This window comes from Hyperolius riggenbachi, chromosome 3 (genome assembly GCF_040937935.1).
Source record: "Hyperolius riggenbachi isolate aHypRig1 chromosome 3, aHypRig1.pri, whole genome shotgun sequence".
In the NCBI taxonomy this organism is placed as follows: Eukaryota; Metazoa; Chordata; class Amphibia; order Anura; family Hyperoliidae; genus Hyperolius; species Hyperolius riggenbachi.
Genome location: NC_090648.1, coordinates 175751565 through 175772384, shown reverse-complemented (window position 1 = coordinate 175772384; position 20820 = coordinate 175751565). Strand labels below are relative to the sequence as shown.

The 20820-nt window shown below is 43.1% G+C and overlaps 1 protein-coding gene across 1 annotated transcript in view; it reads left to right on the top strand.

Moving 5' to 3' along the window:
- TMC3 (transmembrane channel like 3) overlaps positions 1-20820 on the top strand; it is a 110830-nt gene that overhangs the window by 13438 nt on the left and 76572 nt on the right. Inside the window, exon 4 of the mRNA XM_068273581.1 lies at positions 18186-18267. Within this exon, the coding sequence (XP_068129682.1) occupies positions 18186-18267 (82 nt within the window). The remainder of the gene's footprint in view (positions 1-18185; positions 18268-20820) is intronic.

The following is a 20820-nucleotide window of genomic DNA, read 5'->3' as shown; positions in this document are numbered from 1 at the left end:
AGTGGTACCCAAATGCTGCATTGTTGTTCTAGAAGGTTAACGCCACTTTATTTAGGTAAATTCATTATACACCAGCTGTACTGCATGATTAATGCTACTTAGCTAAATATGTCTAGAAATAGATGAAAGATCTGTTGATGGAAAGGCCCTATAGGACTGATAGAGTATTGACGACTTCTGACACAATAAGTTATAGTTTTCACTCCGCTTTATCTGAGTAAATATGCCTTGATGTAACTACCAAATGACTTAACCCTAGTGGAAACAATCTTTCTAAAGATGTTAATCAATCTACTCTCATTTTTGTGTTGGGGTATTATCCTGTGTAGAAACATGGGTTTACCAAAAGCAAGTCTTGCTGACTGACATGCTCAGCCTTTATTAAGTGGTGAATGCTATTCCCCACAATAAATGTGTGTAAGTGGATAGAGAGCTGGCTGAGGAACAGAAGTTAACAGTAGCAAACAGATCATACTCAAAACAAGGCACTGTGTGCAGTGGGGTTCTGCAAGAGTAAGTACTGGGTCTGGTTCTCTACAATTTATTCAAAGAATTGAAAGTAATATTGCCATGTTTACAAACTGGGTTATGTATAAGCACATGTAGTGCCACATTAAATATTTGTAAATACGTGTGTGTGTGTGTGTGTGCGTGTGCGTGTGTGTGTGTGTGTGTGTGTATAAAACATAAAAAACTACGAAACCTGTAGATAATATTAATTTTCACTGGGCCAGATATAACATTGCAAATTACCCAAATAAAGGTACCTGGGAAATATACAAATGTGAACAGGTAAATATATGGGGTGCTATACATAAAGTGCTTTATGTATAGCACCTCCTGATGAAGCCTTTCGGGGTGAAACTGGTTGTGAGTCATGTGTTGTGTCACTGTACGATAATATGAGGACTCTTAGTTTTATGTTCATCCAGCATTGTATGTATTAGTGAGTCTCTATCTAGGACTACATTCATGACTAATTATGTCAGATATGCATAACACTTTCCATGTGTTGCCAAGCTACCTAGTCTAGGGACCCACACAGAAATTGTGGTTCACCATACAGGTGTATAAGGGGTATAGCCACACCCCACTCAGCCAATATCTCACACAATGCTACAGAGTGGTGGGGGATAAGCAAAGACCTTGTTGTCTCTTAGACATTTATTCCACATTGTATCCACCTATATGGAAGAGTGAAATTCTATTTCACCCTTCATTTTTATAGTTATGTTTTATAAATAAAGTGTATCAATACTTTTTTAAGTTCCTGAAAGGGTGTCTCTAATTAGACTGTTTGCATCCAGATATAAAATCATCGGACCCCACAAATTCAGTTGGCTGAAGAGTCGGAAGACATTGGGGAGCCCCTGCACACACGCTAGATTCTCACCAGAAGCAGTTCTTATTGGCCATCTCGGGCGAGTTTCATCTAGCGGGTGTGCGAGGCTTTACACATTTATCATCTATAGATTTGCAGTCTTTACCGGCCTTCACAGCTTATGTGGTAGAAAACAAGCACCTGGCCCTGATGAAAATCTCTTTTTGATGTGCCTTTGAATTTATAGGCCCGTTGTTCTCTATTTTCACTCATGATTTCATATACAAATTTGAAATGTCTAGATCTTCAGAGCTAAAGGCCTATTTGCTGTGGTGAAAATAGTTCATTGCGGAGAATTTGTGACACAGATCATTTACATTTTGAAAGCAGGAAAATTTAGAATGTGTTAGTACTACTCCGATAAAGCATGAAGCATCAATTATACTCATTATAAAGAATTCCCCGGTCTCTGTGTATAGCACAAGCTTTATTCAATCACTGATAACACCACACAGAGCAAAGGCGTTTTTATCTGCGAAAACCCAGACCTCTCCCAGTGACATCAATGCGTAATTTATATGTCATCAATCCAACCTACTAACTGCTCTTTAGTACAAATAAACAACCGCTCTCAAATGAAAGAATCCGATCCAGCAGTTTCTGGCGCTGTTAACTGCCTCGGTTAATTTTTTGTTTAATTAAAATACTTCAGTCATGCAATAAAATTTGAAATAGCTCTGTAAAAATTAATTAACTTTCCCATGTTGATTTACAGAGCAGTTATACAATGAAATCCCAAGGCTGCTTTATCAGTGGAAAATGCAGCAATTTGTGTTTTTGCTAAAAGCCTTTGGAATTAATTTTGTGTGGGTCTAATAGAAGTCAACAAAATGCACAAGACCTGCTTGCTTATGGACTGTTCCCAATGATTCAAGAAGGTTAATATTCCATTGCCATCAATTACTTACTGCAGTGCAGGGATATTGAGAGCAGTGTTATATAAAATAAAAAAATATATATCTGCATAAGGTTCTTGTAGACCTACTTCAAATTACTGTAATTCATAAACATTAGACAATGCTCTTTAGCAGTCACTTCAGCATTCAAAATATGATACTCTTTTGAAGAAAAAAAATAAGAAAAATAAATAGTGAGAACTAACCCAAATAAGAAAAGTAGCTAAGAATAAAATAATGCCATAATAATATGTAAAGTCTCACCTTATGGAAATGGGATTTAGATGAAGCTCTTATGCAGAAAGGTTTTGGAGAGCATGTGTAGTGTATTTAAAACTATAAAACAGAGGAGAGCTAATGACCCTTTGAACTTTTCTGCAGTAAAGACTTTTCTCAAACTGTTTCTAGGCTGTTAAAAGCTATTTAGAAAACAGGACTGTGTTTGACCAAGTTGGTCGAATAGCTCAGAGAAGCTCTATTGCATAGATAACAACTCAAGTGTTTTACCTCATCCTGTACTGGAAAACAACATGAGACTTTTTTCTTTGCTACAAATGCTCTATTTGTTTTCTGTTCTACACATACAATTCATCATCTCATAAGTTTATTTTTCCTTCAGATTAGCTTTAAGCTCAGTGCACACTTTCAGTTTCTGTTGCCTGGCAGGGATCGGGCTAGAATCCTCCTGCAACAGATTGTGACTGTCTTCTGTAAAAAAAACTTGTCACTAGGTTGCAGGTTATCTACGCATCTGTTGCTATGGAGGAGGGCGGAGAGACAACAGGTGTTAATGATGGAGCAGCTTGGGGTTGGACACACACAGGTGGAGCAGAACATCAGAACATCTGGTGTAATTGCTTGTTCTGGTCAAAGGAGATGCTGCTGGAAGAGTAGTGAGTAGATCAGAAGCAGAGGGGCAGACGCATGCACAGTAAGGTGAAGAAAGTGAGAAGAGGCACAAGCTATTGCAGACACAGAAGGGGAGAGCTTAAAAGCTGAGTGGAAAGGAGAATGAGGGAGGTGGTTAGATGAGGTAAGAGCGTAGAAGGTATTGTGATTTGTGAGGGAAAGAAGCTTGAAAGCAAGAGAAAGGCAAAGAGTCCCGAAAGACAGAAGCAGTGGGAGAACATAGAGTGAAGAGTGGTGAGGCACAAAGAGAAAGAAGGAAAGTTAGGTGGCAGCGGTACAGAAAGTGAAAAGTGAAAGGATAAACTGAGAAAAACAATGGTGCAGGTAAGACAGCTTGGAGCTATATTAGGCCACACAGGACGGACACAAAGACAAGGCTGGTGACATCTGAAGTATATTATGAGGGCACTCTAATCCTGTGTTCTTCCATTATCCAGTATAGAGGCAGATTGGAGTTGTATCGTAATTGCTAAAGATAGTCATGGTGTTCCCTCTTCATCACTGTTATTCCCAGTGAGCATATGCACTTTGCAGACACTGTAATTACTCCCTTCTACAGAGTTGGTAGTATGAGAGTATAAGGGGAGATACCTTAATGGAGGAATAAACTTGCACAAACAAGATCCGAGGTGTGTCAAGGAAAACAAACTAAGAAAACGTATCCTCCTTTGGGGAGTATGCCCTATAGACACTATTAAAACATAATCCATAATATATAAAATAAGATAAGATGGGGTGCACACAACTAGGAAAATGGCTTCCTGAAGGTATAGGATATCTGAGTTAAAGGACCAAACATCTATGGGTATAGGGGGAAAGTAAAATGGAAAGGACTGCCATTTAACAACGTGGAATGGATTCTAGAGGAATCTACAAATCCCCTGGGTCAGCAGTACCCCTCCCCTACAAGACCAAATAGGTCCCTATAACCAATTAACAATAAGGTAGGTACTGGGGGCAACCATACAGTGCAAGGGCTATACAGGAGTGCTATCAACCAACATGTTCCACCAGTTTAGCATTTTGGCAGTCCTTTTCATTTTACTCTTCCTCTATACCCATATGTATTTGGGCCCTTTAACCCAGATCTCCTATACCTTCAGGAGACCATTTTCCTACTTTTGTGTGCCCCATCTTTTATTGTACATAGGTTACGTTTCAAAAGTGTCTACAGGGCATAATTCCCGAACGGGGATACTCTTTATCAATGTTGACTTGGCTCTTGACTTTCGGACATCATCCCCCCATCCTTCCAGAACCTGTATGAGCAAAAACCTATTCCGGGTACAAACCCCATTTATACTTTGCGAAATAAATGATTCTGATTCTGAAATGCACATTCAGTTGATATGATGAAACAGTTTGCTCGGCCTGTTTGCATATCTCCTCTTTTGATGGTTAACTAGTGCAGTACGATTTCTTGCAGCATCTGACCTGGCCAAGGAATTTGTTTTTAGAGTAGAATAAGTATGTTTCTGGTACTATACTGTTGTACACTATAGTTGCACCTGAAGAAAAGAAAAGTGGAATTAGTTAAATAATTAACAATACAATCACTCTGCATGTTGGTACTTACTTGTTCACGGTCTGTGGTGTGGGAGGAGTCATCTGCAAGAAAGGAAAAGTGGCAAGTGATTTTTATTTTTTAACCAATTTGTTGTTTGCTTTTCCATGAGTATTACGGTTATCTGCTCTACACTATACTGCTGTTAAACTATAAGCAGGCGCTTGGAGTGAATTTGGATTTTGAAAAGTTGGCTCATTAGATTGTTTAGTTAGTCACAGGAGAGTCTGAAAACTGTTTAGGGAAAAACTAATAAGTAAGCTTATCTTGTCTGGCAGACCATTTTCTTCAAATAATCCTTTTCTCTTGCGTTTATGCATCTGTTACCTTAGCTGTTTCCCAGTAGAGACTGAAGACTGATTAGTAAGCAGACAAAGAAGTATTATAATTTGTTGGTTCTCTTTAGGGAATTACTGTTGGAGTACTATTAACTGTGGAAAGTTATGTTGTACTTTTATGAATTCACTGTATGTCCATTTGTTTACGAAAATGTAATAGAGGTTAATAGAATTGAAACAGAAGAAGTGTATAAACTGCATTATAATTAGTAGTTACTCAAAGTTATAGTGTATGATTAGTTGATCCTCTGCTATAGCACCTAGTGCCTACTCTGGTGATTATAAGCAAGAAATAAGATAATATTATATACTAATACGGTAATCATTTATTTAATCTGTAGGTAGTGACCAGTGGCGTAGCTAAGGAGCTGTGGGACCCGGTGCAAGTTTTACATTGGGGCCCCCCAAGCACTCTATACATAACAATTGATACGTCGCACCAAAACCTGCCAATGGCAACTACAGTGTCAGAGGTGCAAGAAGAGGATGGGGAACAGTTTGTTAATGATTACCACCATTCAAAGTATATATAGAAGTGATTATTTATGAGCACAGGACCAATAGAGAGCTAATACTGTAGTTGAGGAAGGGCCTTTCGGGGCCCCTCTGGCCCAAGGGCCCCGATGCGGTCGCAACCTCTGCAACCCCTATTGCTACACCCCTGGTAGTGACAAAAATAAGAAGGCTATTTGACTGATACAGTATTTTATAGTATTGTAACTTGGGTAACCAAAATCCTGTATTCTGTGTTTTACTGTTAAACAGTTTAATTACATACATACAGTCATGGGCAGCCGCACATTGGGCCAAATGGGGCATGCGCCCCCCCCCCCCGGCCAGCTGCTGCCCCCCCCCCCCCCCCAGCCACCCGAACCCGCAGGAGGAGGAAGCAACACAAAAGGAGGGGCAGCGGGGACAGCGGCTGGGAGGGGGGGCCAGACCCCCCACCTGCCTCACCTGGGTCTCCTCCTTCTGGCGCTTCCCCCTCCAAATTAGCAGCGGCAAACAGATGTGGGAATCAGCGGGCGGAGAGGAGTTACTTACTTTTCTCCTCATTCCAGGCGATGGTACACAGCGCCATCGTTACGAGACACTGGTCACCGCCTTCTCCACTGCTCTGTGCTTCCTGAGTAGCGGAGACCAGTGTCACGTGAAGATGACGCTGCGCACCATCGCCTGGAATGTCCACTGATGCTTGATTCAGTTTGCCGCTGCTAATTTGGAGGGGGGAAGCGCCAGAAGGTGGGCACCCAGGTGAGGGAGGTGGGGGGTCTGGCCCCCCTCCCTGCTGCTGTCCCTCCTTCCAGGCTTCGCCCATACTGTGGGCAATTATGCTATACTGGGTCGACTATACTAGCTATACTGGGGGTGACTATACTACCTACACTGGGGGCAACTATACTTGTTATAATGGGGGCAAGTATACTAATGGTTAAAGAGATAAAAGAAAAACGGAGGAGCGCTCCGTAGTGTATTAACCTTTTTTATTTGCAAAAACACGCAAGATAAATATCCACTTACTAGAAAGCGGTTTAAAATCAGCTTATCATGGGTTAAACCCATAAAAGACCTCCAGCGGGCAACCGACTCCTCCTCTGTGGCAGCAGTGGGGGGTGTCCCAGATGGTGTGGACGGGGTGCCTCCTGTCGGTATCTGTGTGCCAGTGACCTCACGACTCGTTTCGGCGCATCCACGCCTTTGTCAAGTGAGTCACTGGCTGGCACACAGGGTTTTTTATATATACTGTGGTGGTGGATTCAATTGGAGGTGGGAACCAAAAGTCCTTCACCAAAACGACCTTTGGAAACTATCTGCCATACATCATAAAATTTGAAGCAAGTGCCTGCTGGTCAAATATCCAGCAAGATACAGTGACTTGCAAAAGTATTCGGCCCCCTTGAAGTTTTCCACATTTTGTCACATTACTGCCACAAACATGAATCAATTGTGTTGGAATTCCACGTGAAAGACGAATACAAAGTGGTATACACGTGAGAAGTGGAACGAAACTCATACATAATTCCAAACATTTTTTACAAATAAATAACTGCAAAGTGGGGTGTGCGTAATTATTCAGCCTCCTGAGTCAATACTTTGTAGAACCACCTTTTGCTGCAATTACAGCTGCCAGTCTTTTAGGGTATGTCTCTACCAGCTTTTCACATCTAGAGACTGACATCCTTGCCCATTCTTCTTTGCAAAACAGCTCCAGCTCCGTCAGATTAGATTAGATGGACAGCGTTTGTAACCAGCAGTTTTCAGATCTTGCCACAGATTCTCGATTAGATTTAGATCTGGACTTTGACTGGGCCATTCTAACACATGGATATGTTTTGTTGTAAACCATTCCATTGTTGCCCTGGCTTTATTTTTAGGGTCGTTGTCCTGCTGGAAGGTGAACCTCCGCCCCAGTCTCAAGTCTTTTGCAGACTGCAAGAGTTTTTCTTCCAAGATTGCCCTGTATTTGGCTCCATCCATCTTCTTATCAACTCTGAACAGCTTCCCTGTCCCTGCTGAAGAGAAGCACCCCCAGAGCATGCTGCCACCACCATATTTGACAGTGGGGATGGTGTGTTCAGAGTGATGTGCAGTGTTAGTTTTCCGCCACACATAGCGTTTTGCATTTTGGCCCAAAAGTTCCATTTTGGTCTCATCTGACCAGAGCACCTTCTTCCACATGTTTACTGTGTCCCCCACATGGCTTGTGGCAAACTGCAAAAGGGACTTCTTATGTTTTTCTGTTAAAAATGGCTTTCTTCTTGCCACTCTTCCATAAAGGCCAACTTTATGCAGTGCATGACTAATAGTTGTCTATAGACAGATTCCCCCACCTGAACTGTAGATCTCTGCAGCTCGTCCAGAGTCACCATGGGCCTCTTGGCTGCATTTCTGATCAGCGCTCTCCTTGTTCGGCCTGTGAGTTTAGGTGGACGGCCTTGTCCTGGTAGGTTTACAGTTGTGCCATACTCCTTTCATTTTTTAATGATCGCTTGAACAGTGCTCCGTGGGATGTTCAAGGCTTTGGAAATCTTTTTGTAGCCTAAGCCTGCTTTACATTTCTCAATAACTTTATCCTTGACCTGTATGGTGTCTTTTTTTGATTTCATGGTGTTGCTGCTCCCAATATTCTCTTGGACAACCTCTGAGGCTGTCACAAAGCAGCTGTATTTGTACGGATATTAGATTACACACAAGTGCACTCTTTTTAGTCATTACCACGCATCAGATACCACTCATCAGACAATGTCTATGGGCAAATGACTGCACTCAGACCAAAGGGGGCTGAATAATTATGTACACTCCACTTTGCAGTTATTTATTTGCAAAAAATGTTTGGAATCATGTATGATTTTCGTTCCACTTGTCACGTGTACACCACTTTGTATTAGTCTTTCATGTGAAATTCCAATAAAATTGATTCATGTTTGTGGCAGTAATATGACAAAATGTGGAAAACTTCAAGGGGGCCGAATACTTTTGCAAGCCGCTGTATGTGTCAAGTGCCTAAATATGCGGCAAAAACCCTAAAAATTAAAAGTCATTTGTATCAGAAAAGTAATAAATATTCTGCACGACCCTCTCACCTTAAGGTCCTGGAGTCTTTGCAGTGCTAAAACAAGTCTGGGCCGTGGCTGTGACTGGTTGCTATGGTGACCAGATCATGGACTCTGTCTATTGGTCCACGTCAGGTCATGTGGGGCGGCCAGAAGTGCCGTTCAGATCACATGGGTAGCAGTGTAATGCGGCTTGGGGAGGGACTGTGACGTGCTATAGGGGGATAGTGTGGTCGGGCACGTGGGTGTGTTTATCTAAGAGGGCGCCTAAGAGGGAACCCGTGTTGTTATATTGGGAGAACGCTGCGTGGGAAGGAGCGAGTCCCTAATCGTACGCCTGTGTACTGGCACCGGATGGGTGGGGTGGGAGAGGAGTGGGGGAGATGGGGGGAGTGGGAGAGGAGGACTGGGGGAACAAGGGCGAGGGTGAAAAGGGGACTGTGTGGTGGGGAAACCGCTGTTGGAAGGGAAGGGAAGGGACATGGTTAACTGCAAGCAACTGTACAGGAACAGCAAGGACTACAGGAATCTTGCTACTTCCACTTCTTCGTTGAGGCCAAAAGGGGATAACGAATTTGTTTTAAAAATGCAGTAGTCCTCTCTTTCACAAAGCCTCCTAAACCTTTGTCCTACTGCTAAATCAGTGGCCATCATTTCTAGACCTATGACTGTAAGACTAGTTGTGGATTGATCATGATGGTTTTTAAAATGGCGAAGGACACTGTGGCCCTCTGTACCATCCTCTATCCCTCTTCTGTGCTCCCCAAATCTTTCCGGAAGTGGCCTGGTGGTTCTTCCTACATAATGTTTCGGACAGCTGCATGATAACAGGTACACCACATAAGTGGACGAGCAAGAAATAAATTGGTTCAATGTGATCTTGATGTCGTTAACCACTGTGTCTTTAGCCTTGTGTTTCATGAAACTGCAACATTTGCAGCGTGGTTTTCCACATTTGTAGTTTCCCTTGATGTGGAACAGTGTGTACTTGGGGACTGGGCGCGCTGGCCTTCCTGACTGAAACCTGGCTTTCTGAACCAGTTGGCCCCACCCTGGAGGCCGCCGTGGCAACAAACTATTCCGTGATATACTGCAACAGGAAAGAACGCAGGGGTGGAGGGGTTGCACTTTGCTTTAGATCAGCTTTGAAAATCAGACCACTTACTGTAGGACCTACCAACTCGTTTGAATGCTTGGGGGTGCAACTTTCAGCTGAGAAAAACATTAACATATTGCTGATCTACCGCCCATCAGAAAAATACTCAGACTTCCTTAAGGAACTTGTAGATCTCCTATGCAACCTAACACTGGAACACTCCAGATGGATTGTTCTTGGAGATTTCAATACATGGGTGGATGACTCCTCTTCACAATTTGGAATAGAGCTACCTCATGCCTTACATGAACTGGGCTTCTTCCAATCAATCAGCTCTGCTACTCACAGGAAAGGTCACACTCTGGACCTTATATTCCATACTGGGCTGTCAATATCCAATGTGGAAATTAATCCTGTTGCCTGGTCAGACCATCACACTATCCACTTCTCCCTCTCAATACCAGCTGTCAAACACCAGGTCAAGAATCAAATAAAATATTGCCGCTTAAAAGGGCTAACACCTCAACATATCCGAGATAACCTTAGCTTTGATGAATTGACTGAATCCAGCTTGGACCCTGATACTCTGGTGTTTAAATACAACAAATGTGTGTCCTCCACCTTTGAGACCATTGCTCCTCTGTGCACCAAATATCTTACCCCACACCATCATGCACAGTGGTTTGATAACACCATAAAAGAGCTGAAAAGACAAGGCCGAAAACTTGAGAGACTGTGGTGCAAATCTCAGACCCCAGAAGACAAACATGCCTTAATCCTCCACTTGAAGAACTACCAAAAGGTAATCACGGGAAAAAAATCATCCTTTCTATCACAAGAGATTACAAATGCAGTTAACAAACCAGCCCAACTGTTCCGCACAGTGGAAAAACTCTGCAACTCGGCATGTCAAAAACTTAATATTGAGTCTTCAAAGAACCTCTGTGACCAATTTGCCCATTTCTTCACAGACAAAGTCTCCGCTATAAGGTCCGCCATCCAACTTACAGCATCTGAGCCTAATATAGCGCCGAAGACCATTAGCAGAGACAACGTAACACCTTGGTCAAACTTCAAAGAAATTGATGAAGAAGTCACATCAAGCATCCTCCTTCACCTCCGCCTAACTACCTGTGACCTGGATCCTGGCCCAACACAGTTCATGCTGAACTGCCCCGACCTGTTCGTACCGGTATTCCTCAAAATTGTTAACTGTTCCTTACAATCAGGAATATTTCCTGCTTTACTGAAGGAAGCAATCATCAGGCCTCTCCTCAAAAAACCCTCCCGGGACCCAGAAGCAATGACCAGTTACAGACCTGTCTCTAACCTCCCCTTTCTGGGCAAGCTAATTGAAAAAGCTGTTTACCTCCAGCTAGAAGCCAAAATCCTACAAAACATCAGTTATGACCCATTCCAGTCTGGCTTCAGGAAACACCACAGCACTGAAACTGCCCTCATCCAAATATGCAACCACCTGCTCATGGCAAGAGACAGAGGAGAGTGCTCGATCCTCATACTACTAGACCTTTCTGCAGCCTTTGATACAGTTGACCATGACATCTTGATAAGCAGGCTACAGGAATACTGCGGCATTGATGGCATAGTTCTTCAGTGGTTCCAATTCTTCTTGAGTGGCAGAACCCACAAAGTGTCTATGGGGCCCTTCCTGTCCACCCCTGTATCACTTAAATATGGGGTGCCCCAGGGCTCAATCCTCTCTCCCCTGCTTTTCATGATTTACATGATACCACTTGGAAAACTAATCCAAAAGCATGGCCTGACATACCACTGCTATGCAAACGACACCCAACTATATCTTTCCTTCAAGCCTGGTGTGACAGACCCAACTCTAACTATAAACACCTGCTTACGTGAACTACAGCAATGGATGAATGACAACTGGCTGAAACTAAATGCAGACAAAACTGAAGTCCTTCTGATTGGAGGGCAGAGCATGATAACAAAACAACTTAACTTGCAGTCTTCACCACTGGGAATAGGAGGCACGGATCTACGCAGCTCTGATCATGTGTGTAGCCTGGGAGTTCTAATTGATTGGGATTTAACTTCAGAACTCAAATTTCTGCTGTGGTGAAATCTTCCTATTATCACCTGAAGAACATTGCAAAAATCAAGCACCTCATCCCCCCAGAAGATCTGCCAACCTTAGTCGATGCCTTCATCACATCCCGACTGGACTACTGTAATGCTCTCTACACTGTCCTTCCAAAAAAGGTCTTGTACCGCCTACAGCTGATACAGAATACTGCTGCCAGACTGCTAACCAACCAACCCCGTCACTACCACATAACGCCAGTCCTGCACTCCCTTCACTGGCAACCTATAGAATGGAGAGTCCTATTCAAGATCGGCCTACTGACATTTAAATCCCTGAATAATCTAGGCCCTGGATACATGAAAGATATGTTGCAGCTGCGTAGCAATCCCCGCATTCTCAGATCCACAGGTTCTAATAATCTAGTCATACCCAGAGTCCATTTGGAAACTTTTGGTCCCAGAGCCTTCTGTCATGCTGCCCCTACGTTTTGGAACTCCTTACCTCAACAGATCAGGACAGCTCCATCCCTGGACGTGTTAAATCCCGACTGAAAACGCACCTGTTCAGTTTGGCATTTGCAGAAATATAACTTTTGTTGTGTGAATACTTCATCCTACTACCAATTACTGAATCTGAGAGAGCCTAAGCGCTTTGAGTCCTATGGGAGAAAAGCGCTATAGAAATGTTATTGTATTATTGTATTATTGTATTGTATTGACTGTTTCTTTTGTTAGCCCAACATCACTCTTGGCTATTTTCTCTGCCTCTCAACTCTCTCTCTCTGCTGTCTCTCTCTGCTGTCTCTCTCTCTCTGACTTTCTGCTCTCTCTCTCTGCCTTTCTGCTGTCTCTCTGCCTTTCTGTGCTCTCTTTGCTTTTCTGCTGTCAATCTCTCTTCCCCTGCTCTCTCTCTGTGTCTATGCTGTCTCTCTCTCTCTCTGCCTTTCTGCTCTCTCTCTCTCTGCCTTTCTGCTGTTTTTCTCTCTCCCTTTCTGTGCTCTCTCTCTCTGCTTCTATGCTGTCTTTCTCTCTGTACCTTTCTGCTGTCTCTCTCGCTGCCTTTCTGCTGTCTCTCTCTCCCTTTCTGTGCTCTCTCTCTCTGCCTTTCTGCAGTCTCTCTCTCTTTCTCTCTCTCTCTGCCTTTCTGCTGTCTTTCTCTCTCTCTGCCTTTCTGCTGTCTCTCTCTCTCTCTGCCACTCTGCTCTCTCTCTCTCTCTCTCTCTGCCTTTCTGCTCGCTCTCTCTCTCTGCCTTTCTGCTGTCTCTCTCTCTCTCTCTCTGCCTTTCTGCTGTCTCTCTCTCTCTCTCTTTGCCTTTCTGTTGTCTCTCTCTGCCTTTCTGCTCGCACTCTCTCTCTCTGCCTTCATACTGTCTCTCTCTCTGTCTTTCTGCTGTCCCTCTCTCTTTCTGCTCTCTCTGCCTTTCTGCTGTCTCTCTCTCTCTCTGCCTTTCTGCTCTCTCTCTCTCTCTCTCTCTCTCTCTGCCTTTCTGCTCTCTCTCTCTCTCTGTCTTTCTACTGTCTCTCTGTCTTTCTGCTGTCTCTCTCTTTCTGCTTGCTCTCTCTCTCTGCCTTTCTGCTGTCTCTCTCTATCTCTCTGCCCTTCTGCTGTCTCTCTCTCTGTCTTTCTGCTGTCTCTCTCTCTTTCTGCCTTTTTGCTGTCTCTTTCTCTCTCTTGCTCTCTCTCTCTCTCTCTCTCTGCCTCCCTGCTGTCCCTCTCTGCTGTCCCTCTCTGCCTCTCAGCTGCCACTCTCCCTCTCAACTGTGTCTCTCTGCAATCTCTCTCTCTCTGCCTTTCTACTGCCCTCCCCACACACGGGCACCATCCTCCTACCCACTGGCACCCCCCTCCTGCCCATTGTCACCCTGTCCCATCCACTGGCACCCTCCTGCAAAATCTGGGGTGTGTCTTAATGCCACACAGGGGGCATGGCTTAAGTTTCCCTATCACTACCTAAACGGGGGGGGGGGGGGGCACCTGTGTCAGAGGCACTTGCAATCTAGTCCCTACCATAGCCCTAGTCTAATGTCCCACCACCATTGCTAAGTTCATGTATATTTGGCTCCACCTGTGACCACACTCACATCATGGTTCGTATCCACGCTCATTCTTCAGCGCAGCACAACTCGGTCCCCCCCCATTTCCACAACCCCCACCGCCCCCCCCAAAAAAAATGTTCTGTGGACGCCCATGCATACAGTATATCAAAATTGGTTAGGTATATTGTGTTATTTAGCCAATACAGAAAGTTGCATTTCTTAATTGCACATTGGTTGAAGTGAATTCAAAAGTGCATCTTATCCATGTTGTGGTAGTTACTGATTACATTGGTTACAAAGGGACTCCAAGAGACTTCTATTGAAGAGACTCCGTAACAAAAATTGCATCCTGTTTTTTATCATCCTACAAGTTCCAAAAGCTATTCTAATGTGTTCTGGCTTACTGCAGCACTTTGTACTATCACAGTCTCTGCAATAAATTAATGTATCTTTCCCTTGTCAGACTTGTCAGCCTGTGTCTGGAAGGCTGCCAAGTTCTTCAGTGTTGTGGTTCTGCTATGCACTCCCCCCTCAGGGGGGAAAGAAACACACAAATGATCTCTTGAGATTCAAAAGGAATGCTGTATACAGCCTGCTTGTGTATGGATGTATTTTCTATGTGTGGACATACTGTACATCAACCTACTTCCTGTTTTTGTGGCCATTTTGTTTGTTTATAAACAAACTTTTTAAAACTGTTTTTAACCACTTTTAATGCGGCGGGAAGCGGCGAAATTGTGACAGAGGGTAATAGGAGATGTCCCCTAACGCACTGGTATGTTTACTTTTGTGCGATTTTAACAATACAGATTCTCTTTAAGGATTTAGTCTCTGGAATCTTATCTCATCGCTTTATTTTCACTTCAGGTATGCTTTAAATGGTTTACCAAGTCAGATCCTACTAATACTCCTGTACTCACCTTCTTCCTATACACAGTAACACAAGCAAATTATAGCTATTTATAACCATTTACTGTGCATTTTCTGTAAGGCAATATGACGCTGATTACAACAATTACTGCTAATTAGGTATTGATTTGGCGATGATAACCAAGATTTTGCCTTTTGGCTATAGAGCAGATAATTCATCAAACTCAGTAAAGGAACATCTAGGCAAATCCCTGAACATTTGCAGATCAAAGAGAAGGAGGGATATTTAGGTGGCGTGTGATGTGTGTTAAGCCATGTGCATCATCCAAAATTAATAATTGCTAAATATGTGTAATGTGTCAATAAAAGCTAAAATTACTGCATTTCTGTAATTTTATAAACTGGACAGCCCCAATGAAATGTGTTCCGACCGATGTATGACATGGAGTATAAGCACCATATAGGATGCCCTAATATATGATAGGTGGAAATTGCACAATCTTCTGTTCATCAGTTTTGTCCTGCTTCCTAGTATCATGCAGCTACGCATGAAACATGAAACATGTGAATAAAACATTCTCATATTTCTTTAAACTGCAGAAGCAGAGCATAGCTCTATAATATTCTCATCATGCTGTACTTTACATACACTTACACAAGGTCTAGGATGCCATTTGCTCCAAAAGATCTCTGCAAGATGCTCCAAATACTGTTCTTAACCCAGCACAACTCCTCGCATCTCCATTTGGAAACCTGTCCTTGTTTTCAGATTTTCACTTAGGAAATTCCCCCAACAATAAAAAAAGATGGTGGTTCTGCAAGATCAAATTAAAAGTCTAGACTGATAATGAGTTTATCTGCCTAAAATTGTATTAACTCACACTGACAGAGTAAAATAAGCAGTGGCGTAGCTATGGAGCTCGGGGCCCCGGTGCGAGTTTTACATTGGGCCCCCCCAAGCACTCTATACGTAACACTTGATACGGCGCAACAAAACCTGCCAAGGTCATCTACAGTGTTAGAGGTACAAGAAGGGGATGGGGAACAGTATGTTAATGATTACTAACGTTCAAAGCATCTATAGAAGTGATTATTACCACCACAGGACCAATAAACAGCTTATACTTTGGTTTAGGAAAGGCCCTATGGGGCCCCTCTGCCTCAAGGGCCCCGATGCGGTCGCTACCTCTGCAACCCCTATTGCTATGCCCCTGAAAATAAGGGAATGTATTCTTAGTAACTCGTTTTCCTTTTCCTCCATCTTTGACTATGTGAATGTGGTCACAAAAAGATTTGACAGTAAAGTCCCTAATATCTGGCACAGGTGGGGATTGCCTGATGCTGGATATGTGTGTGTGCATTCTCAAGCAACCAGGCCTCCTCACAAATAAAATGCAGAGCAGCACGTAACAAAATCCACTTACACATCCTGGGCACAGGTCATCTTCACTCCTGCAGCTCCCAGCTGCATTGCTGCATCCTCTGTGTACAGCTCCCAAAGCATGCCTGTGACCCGATACATGTCTGGTGACACAACCGGGAGCCGTGCATGGACACAGCACAGCAGCTGGGAGCTGCAGGAGTGAAGAGGACCGGTGCCCAGAGGAATTGTGGGTGGTTTCCACTGTGCACCGCTATGCAATATTGCAAAGGAATGCCCCCTCCCCCGGGCATGCCGGTTGGTTGAGACTGCCAGATGCCTGAGTTCCATGTAACCGGGACTTTACTATATTGTGTTCATTTTTTCATAACTCACAAGGACTCTGGCGGGGAAATGTTTACACTTTTATACCTCTTAATACTGCGACTCTTCATGGAGTAGAAGCCAGGTTACTTTACTTCACTGATCTCCATCTGTATACACTTCTGATTATAATCCAGCAATGTATTTATTTCTAAATGATTATATATATATATATATATATATATATATATATATATATATATATCTTGTGTATACCACACAAATACAGTATAGAAAACATTTTTTTTGCAGCTAAACAATTATTTATAGATTTCCATGTAAACACATCATTTCCCTATTTGTTGCCTGACTCATAAATGGCTAGTTAACAACCTTTATCTATTGAGACTAATGGTTGTTGAGCACGCTAGCATCTGCAGTGAAGCAGCTTGCACGCAAAAGATTTCTTCTTTTCACAAAACATAAAATCGATGTTAAAGAAACTGCCACAAGCTACAATTAATGCTCTTAACATGCTATATCAAATACAATATTAACAAAAAATTTCAGATCCGGGATTTAGATGTGAGAGTAGTAATAAACACTATGGTGGTCCTAGAGACAGGAAATAAAGAGACCGTAATGCAAACTTGTTGGGAATTACACATCTTCTATACCCAGTGCCATTTTTATGGACAGGCAAGAAAGGTCACAGCCTAGGGTGACGTGCTGGTGGGGGGAGCGCAGGAACAAAGGAGGGAGAAGCAAAGCCTCTGCAGAGAGCAAAGTGGAGAGAGATTTAAGTGACTCACCATCTCAGTCAGGAGAGACTTATGCGCTCTGTCCTCCCTTTTCAGCATCCTAGTTTCCATGGCTGCAGGTAAGTCATTTATCTCTTGCTCCAATGTGTTCTCTGCATGATGGTGGGTGTGGTTACCGAATACCTGGGTTCATATCTGGCATCTGTCTACCTAATTCTGGGCGCATATCTGGCTACCTATACGGGGGGCTATGTCTGGCTACCTACCCTCGAGGGGTTGCATCTGACTACCCAATACTGAGGGCGCCTCTGGCTATCTATACTGAGTGAGGCTGCATCTAGCTATTTAATACTGCGGGCTCTTCTGGCCACTGATACTGTCTGGCTCCCTATACCTGGGGGAGCTGCACCCTGCTATCTAATACTTGGAGCGCTTCTGGTACATATACAGGGTAAAACACCATGTATGAATATTTCAAGCAGTAGTAATTTGGGCACAGGGAGAAGCCGAGAGATGGCTCTTCCTGTGCTAGGGAATCTAGGGGAATATAGCAAATATATTCTCCAGTTGATTAACTCATTTTATCTTTTGGACACGTAATTTGGGGTCCACTATATCCGTATTTACTTTAAGGTTTATGGTGGCACCCAAATCACCCTAACCCCGTCACATCTGGTTACTCATACTGGGGGTCACCTCTGGCTGTCGCATCTGGCTGTGTGCTTGAGTCTGCAGGGGAAAGTAGATTTTTACACCCTTGCACTGAGAGCTATGCAGCCTAGAAACGGCCTTGTCTTAATCCCACAAAAATGTATATATTTGTTGCTGTCAGTGTCTCTATTGGAGGGGATTTACCCAATTTCTGACAGAAAAAAAAATTACCGTAAATAAACAGAATTACCTGGCAGTATGTTTTTGGTAGGGGGTGGGGAGCAAACAGAAGCTCGGCAAATACGGAAGGGGCAAGCAGTACAATAATGAATTATATAACTGAAGAAAAGCAATCAAAATTAACACAGTTTACTCTTCTTCAGCTATGGAGAAAATTTATTCGCCTGTCCTACAATTTTGTTGTCCTGTTTATTCCTTGGGAGATGAGAATCAAGAAGATTGAGAGTAAGTATTGTGCATTTGTTTATTAATAAGCATTTCATAGGATTTATATATTGGAGCAATGTATATTTGGCTCACACACTGGACATTTTAGTTATTTGACTGAATGAGGGTTTGTACTTGGCAACAAGAAAAATCAAAATCTGCTTAGATCAGTAGTTGTACTTGAAACAATCAGCTCCTACAACATCCTACAATATCTGTCAATCTACAATTTGTGTGGCATGGAGGATATAGTGATTCAATTAATTCACAGATCAATATTTAGTGTAGTCTTGCAATAGTGTTTCAGCTTAATCACAGAGTTCAGCGTAGTACACACGATTCGTGTGTACTACGCTGAACGACACGATATTGTAAACAGCATTTTATTTTTATTAGTAGAGTCAAAGTACTACCAGTGCTGTGCATTAAAGAAGGCACAACTTATGCCAAATGTACACTTTTTCTGAGCAGAGGCAAGAAGGATCAATTTATATATACCGGGATAGATAGATAGATAGATAGATAGATAGATAGATAGATAGATAGATAGATAGATAGAATATGTTATGCTTCCGGAAATTGATGTTTTCTCATGGTCCCTTTTATTTAATCCTACCTATGAAGTTACAACCCAGCTAGTAGAGGGAGACATGGGCTGACTGAGTGTACAGAGTCTAAGCAGCAGACCTCAGCCTTTACCAGAACACTCCACAAGGGATGAAGAGCCAGCCCTACCCACAGTATTCCCCCACTGCTCACAGGTGGGGACAGGAGAGATCACTGTGATGGATTAACAAGGATGCATCTGAATATAGGTCAGAAACACAAATAAGGATAGCCATGCTTCTTAAACCATTACCCGATCTGACAGGTCTGGCCGCTTTATGACCAGAGCCGTCCGTGCCCTTTTTAGTACTGTGATTGGCTCGCATCCATCACGGGGCCAGGAGCATGCGAAAGCTCTGACGTCAGCAGAGCGAGCACGTGCAGCAACGCGAACAGCAGCGGGAATGGCGAGAGCGATGAGACCGTGCAGCGGGGATGATTGAAATCTATGCCCTGGCAGGAATAACTGGACTTAAACACGGCATAGATTTCAATCAATGCGGTCCGGAAGATTTTAAAGAGGAACTGTAGTGAAAAATTAGTACAATTGATTATTTTTTACAATATTCATTTACACATTATTTACACAGTGTTTTCCCATTGTAAAATCTTCTCTCTCCCTGATTTACATTCTGAAATTTATCACTGGTGGTGACATCTTTAGTTCTGCCAGGTGATCTGTTCAGAATGTTTGTTTACTGAGAGTTCTATGCACAGAGAGAGATGCTGCATGCTTGGGCGCTGGGGAAATAGAGAAAAGGAGCGGGAGGACACCGGGAGCCCGATTTGGTGTGTTATAGCAGATGTGATGGGTAAGTATAAAAAAGTATTCAAATATACTCACAAAGCCAGGTTGCACATAAAGCAACCAAACTAAATCGCATGTGGGGAAGTACCGTCCCCACTCAGCCTTGTGATTTCGCTTCGATGGTCGCAGCTCCTTAAGAAAGAAACCACCTGCCTGGGTGGTGACCCCCAAATCGGAGGGGGTGAGACACAATGGAAGAAGGTAGGAGGCGCCCTTGGGGTAACTATGTGACGGTTTGTAAACCACTGGTTAATGAAAACACTATAGGGGCATATATATATATAAAACAAAAACAAAAGGTAAGGAAGGATCCTACCTTATAAAGTGTTCACTCAGGATATCATGAAAAGAATACTTTAATATGGCACTTTTAAAATGACAACGCGTTTCGCGGAAACAACCGCTTCATCAGGTCCAGTGTCGTGCCAGGGAGAAGGAGCCCCCAATTGTAGGCGCCTAAGATTGGGGGCTCCTTCTCCCTGGCACAACACTCTACCTGATGAAGCGGTTGTTTCCACGAAACGCGTTGTCAATTTAAAAGTGCCATATTAAAGTATTCTTTTTTATGATATCCTGAGTGAACACTTTATAAGGTAGGATCCTTCCTTACCTTTTGTTTTATATATATGCCCCTATACTGGTTTCATTAACCAGTGGTTTACAAACCATCACATAAGTACCCCAAGGGCGCCTCCTACCTTCTTCCATGCTGCATGTTTGGCAATTGGAAAAAAAATGTTATTTCCCACAATGCAACTAGGCTCACAGATAGGGATTGGGATGAAGTTCAGTCTTGAGTTAAAGTCCCTCTTTTAGTCCCAGCAGTATGAGCATGGCTACCCTTGTGTGTGTGTGTCTTAGTGGCCATTGTGGTCATGCTGCTGGCTGTGGCTCTCTTGCCCTGTTCCAGCACTGTAGAAACTCCAAGAGAAGAGACTCAGCACCGTCTTCAAGTGTATTATAAGCTCTTTTATTTATTTAAAGCATCAGAAAGACAAAAAGGGCAAGTCTGTGCGACGTTTTGAGAGGCGACTCCTCTCTTTCTCAAGCTGACAAGAAAGCTGAAAGAGAGGAGTAAATAAATAAAAGAGCTTATAATACACTTGAAGACGGTGCTGGGTCTCTTCTCTTGGAGTTTCTACTTGCTGTTCCTGGAG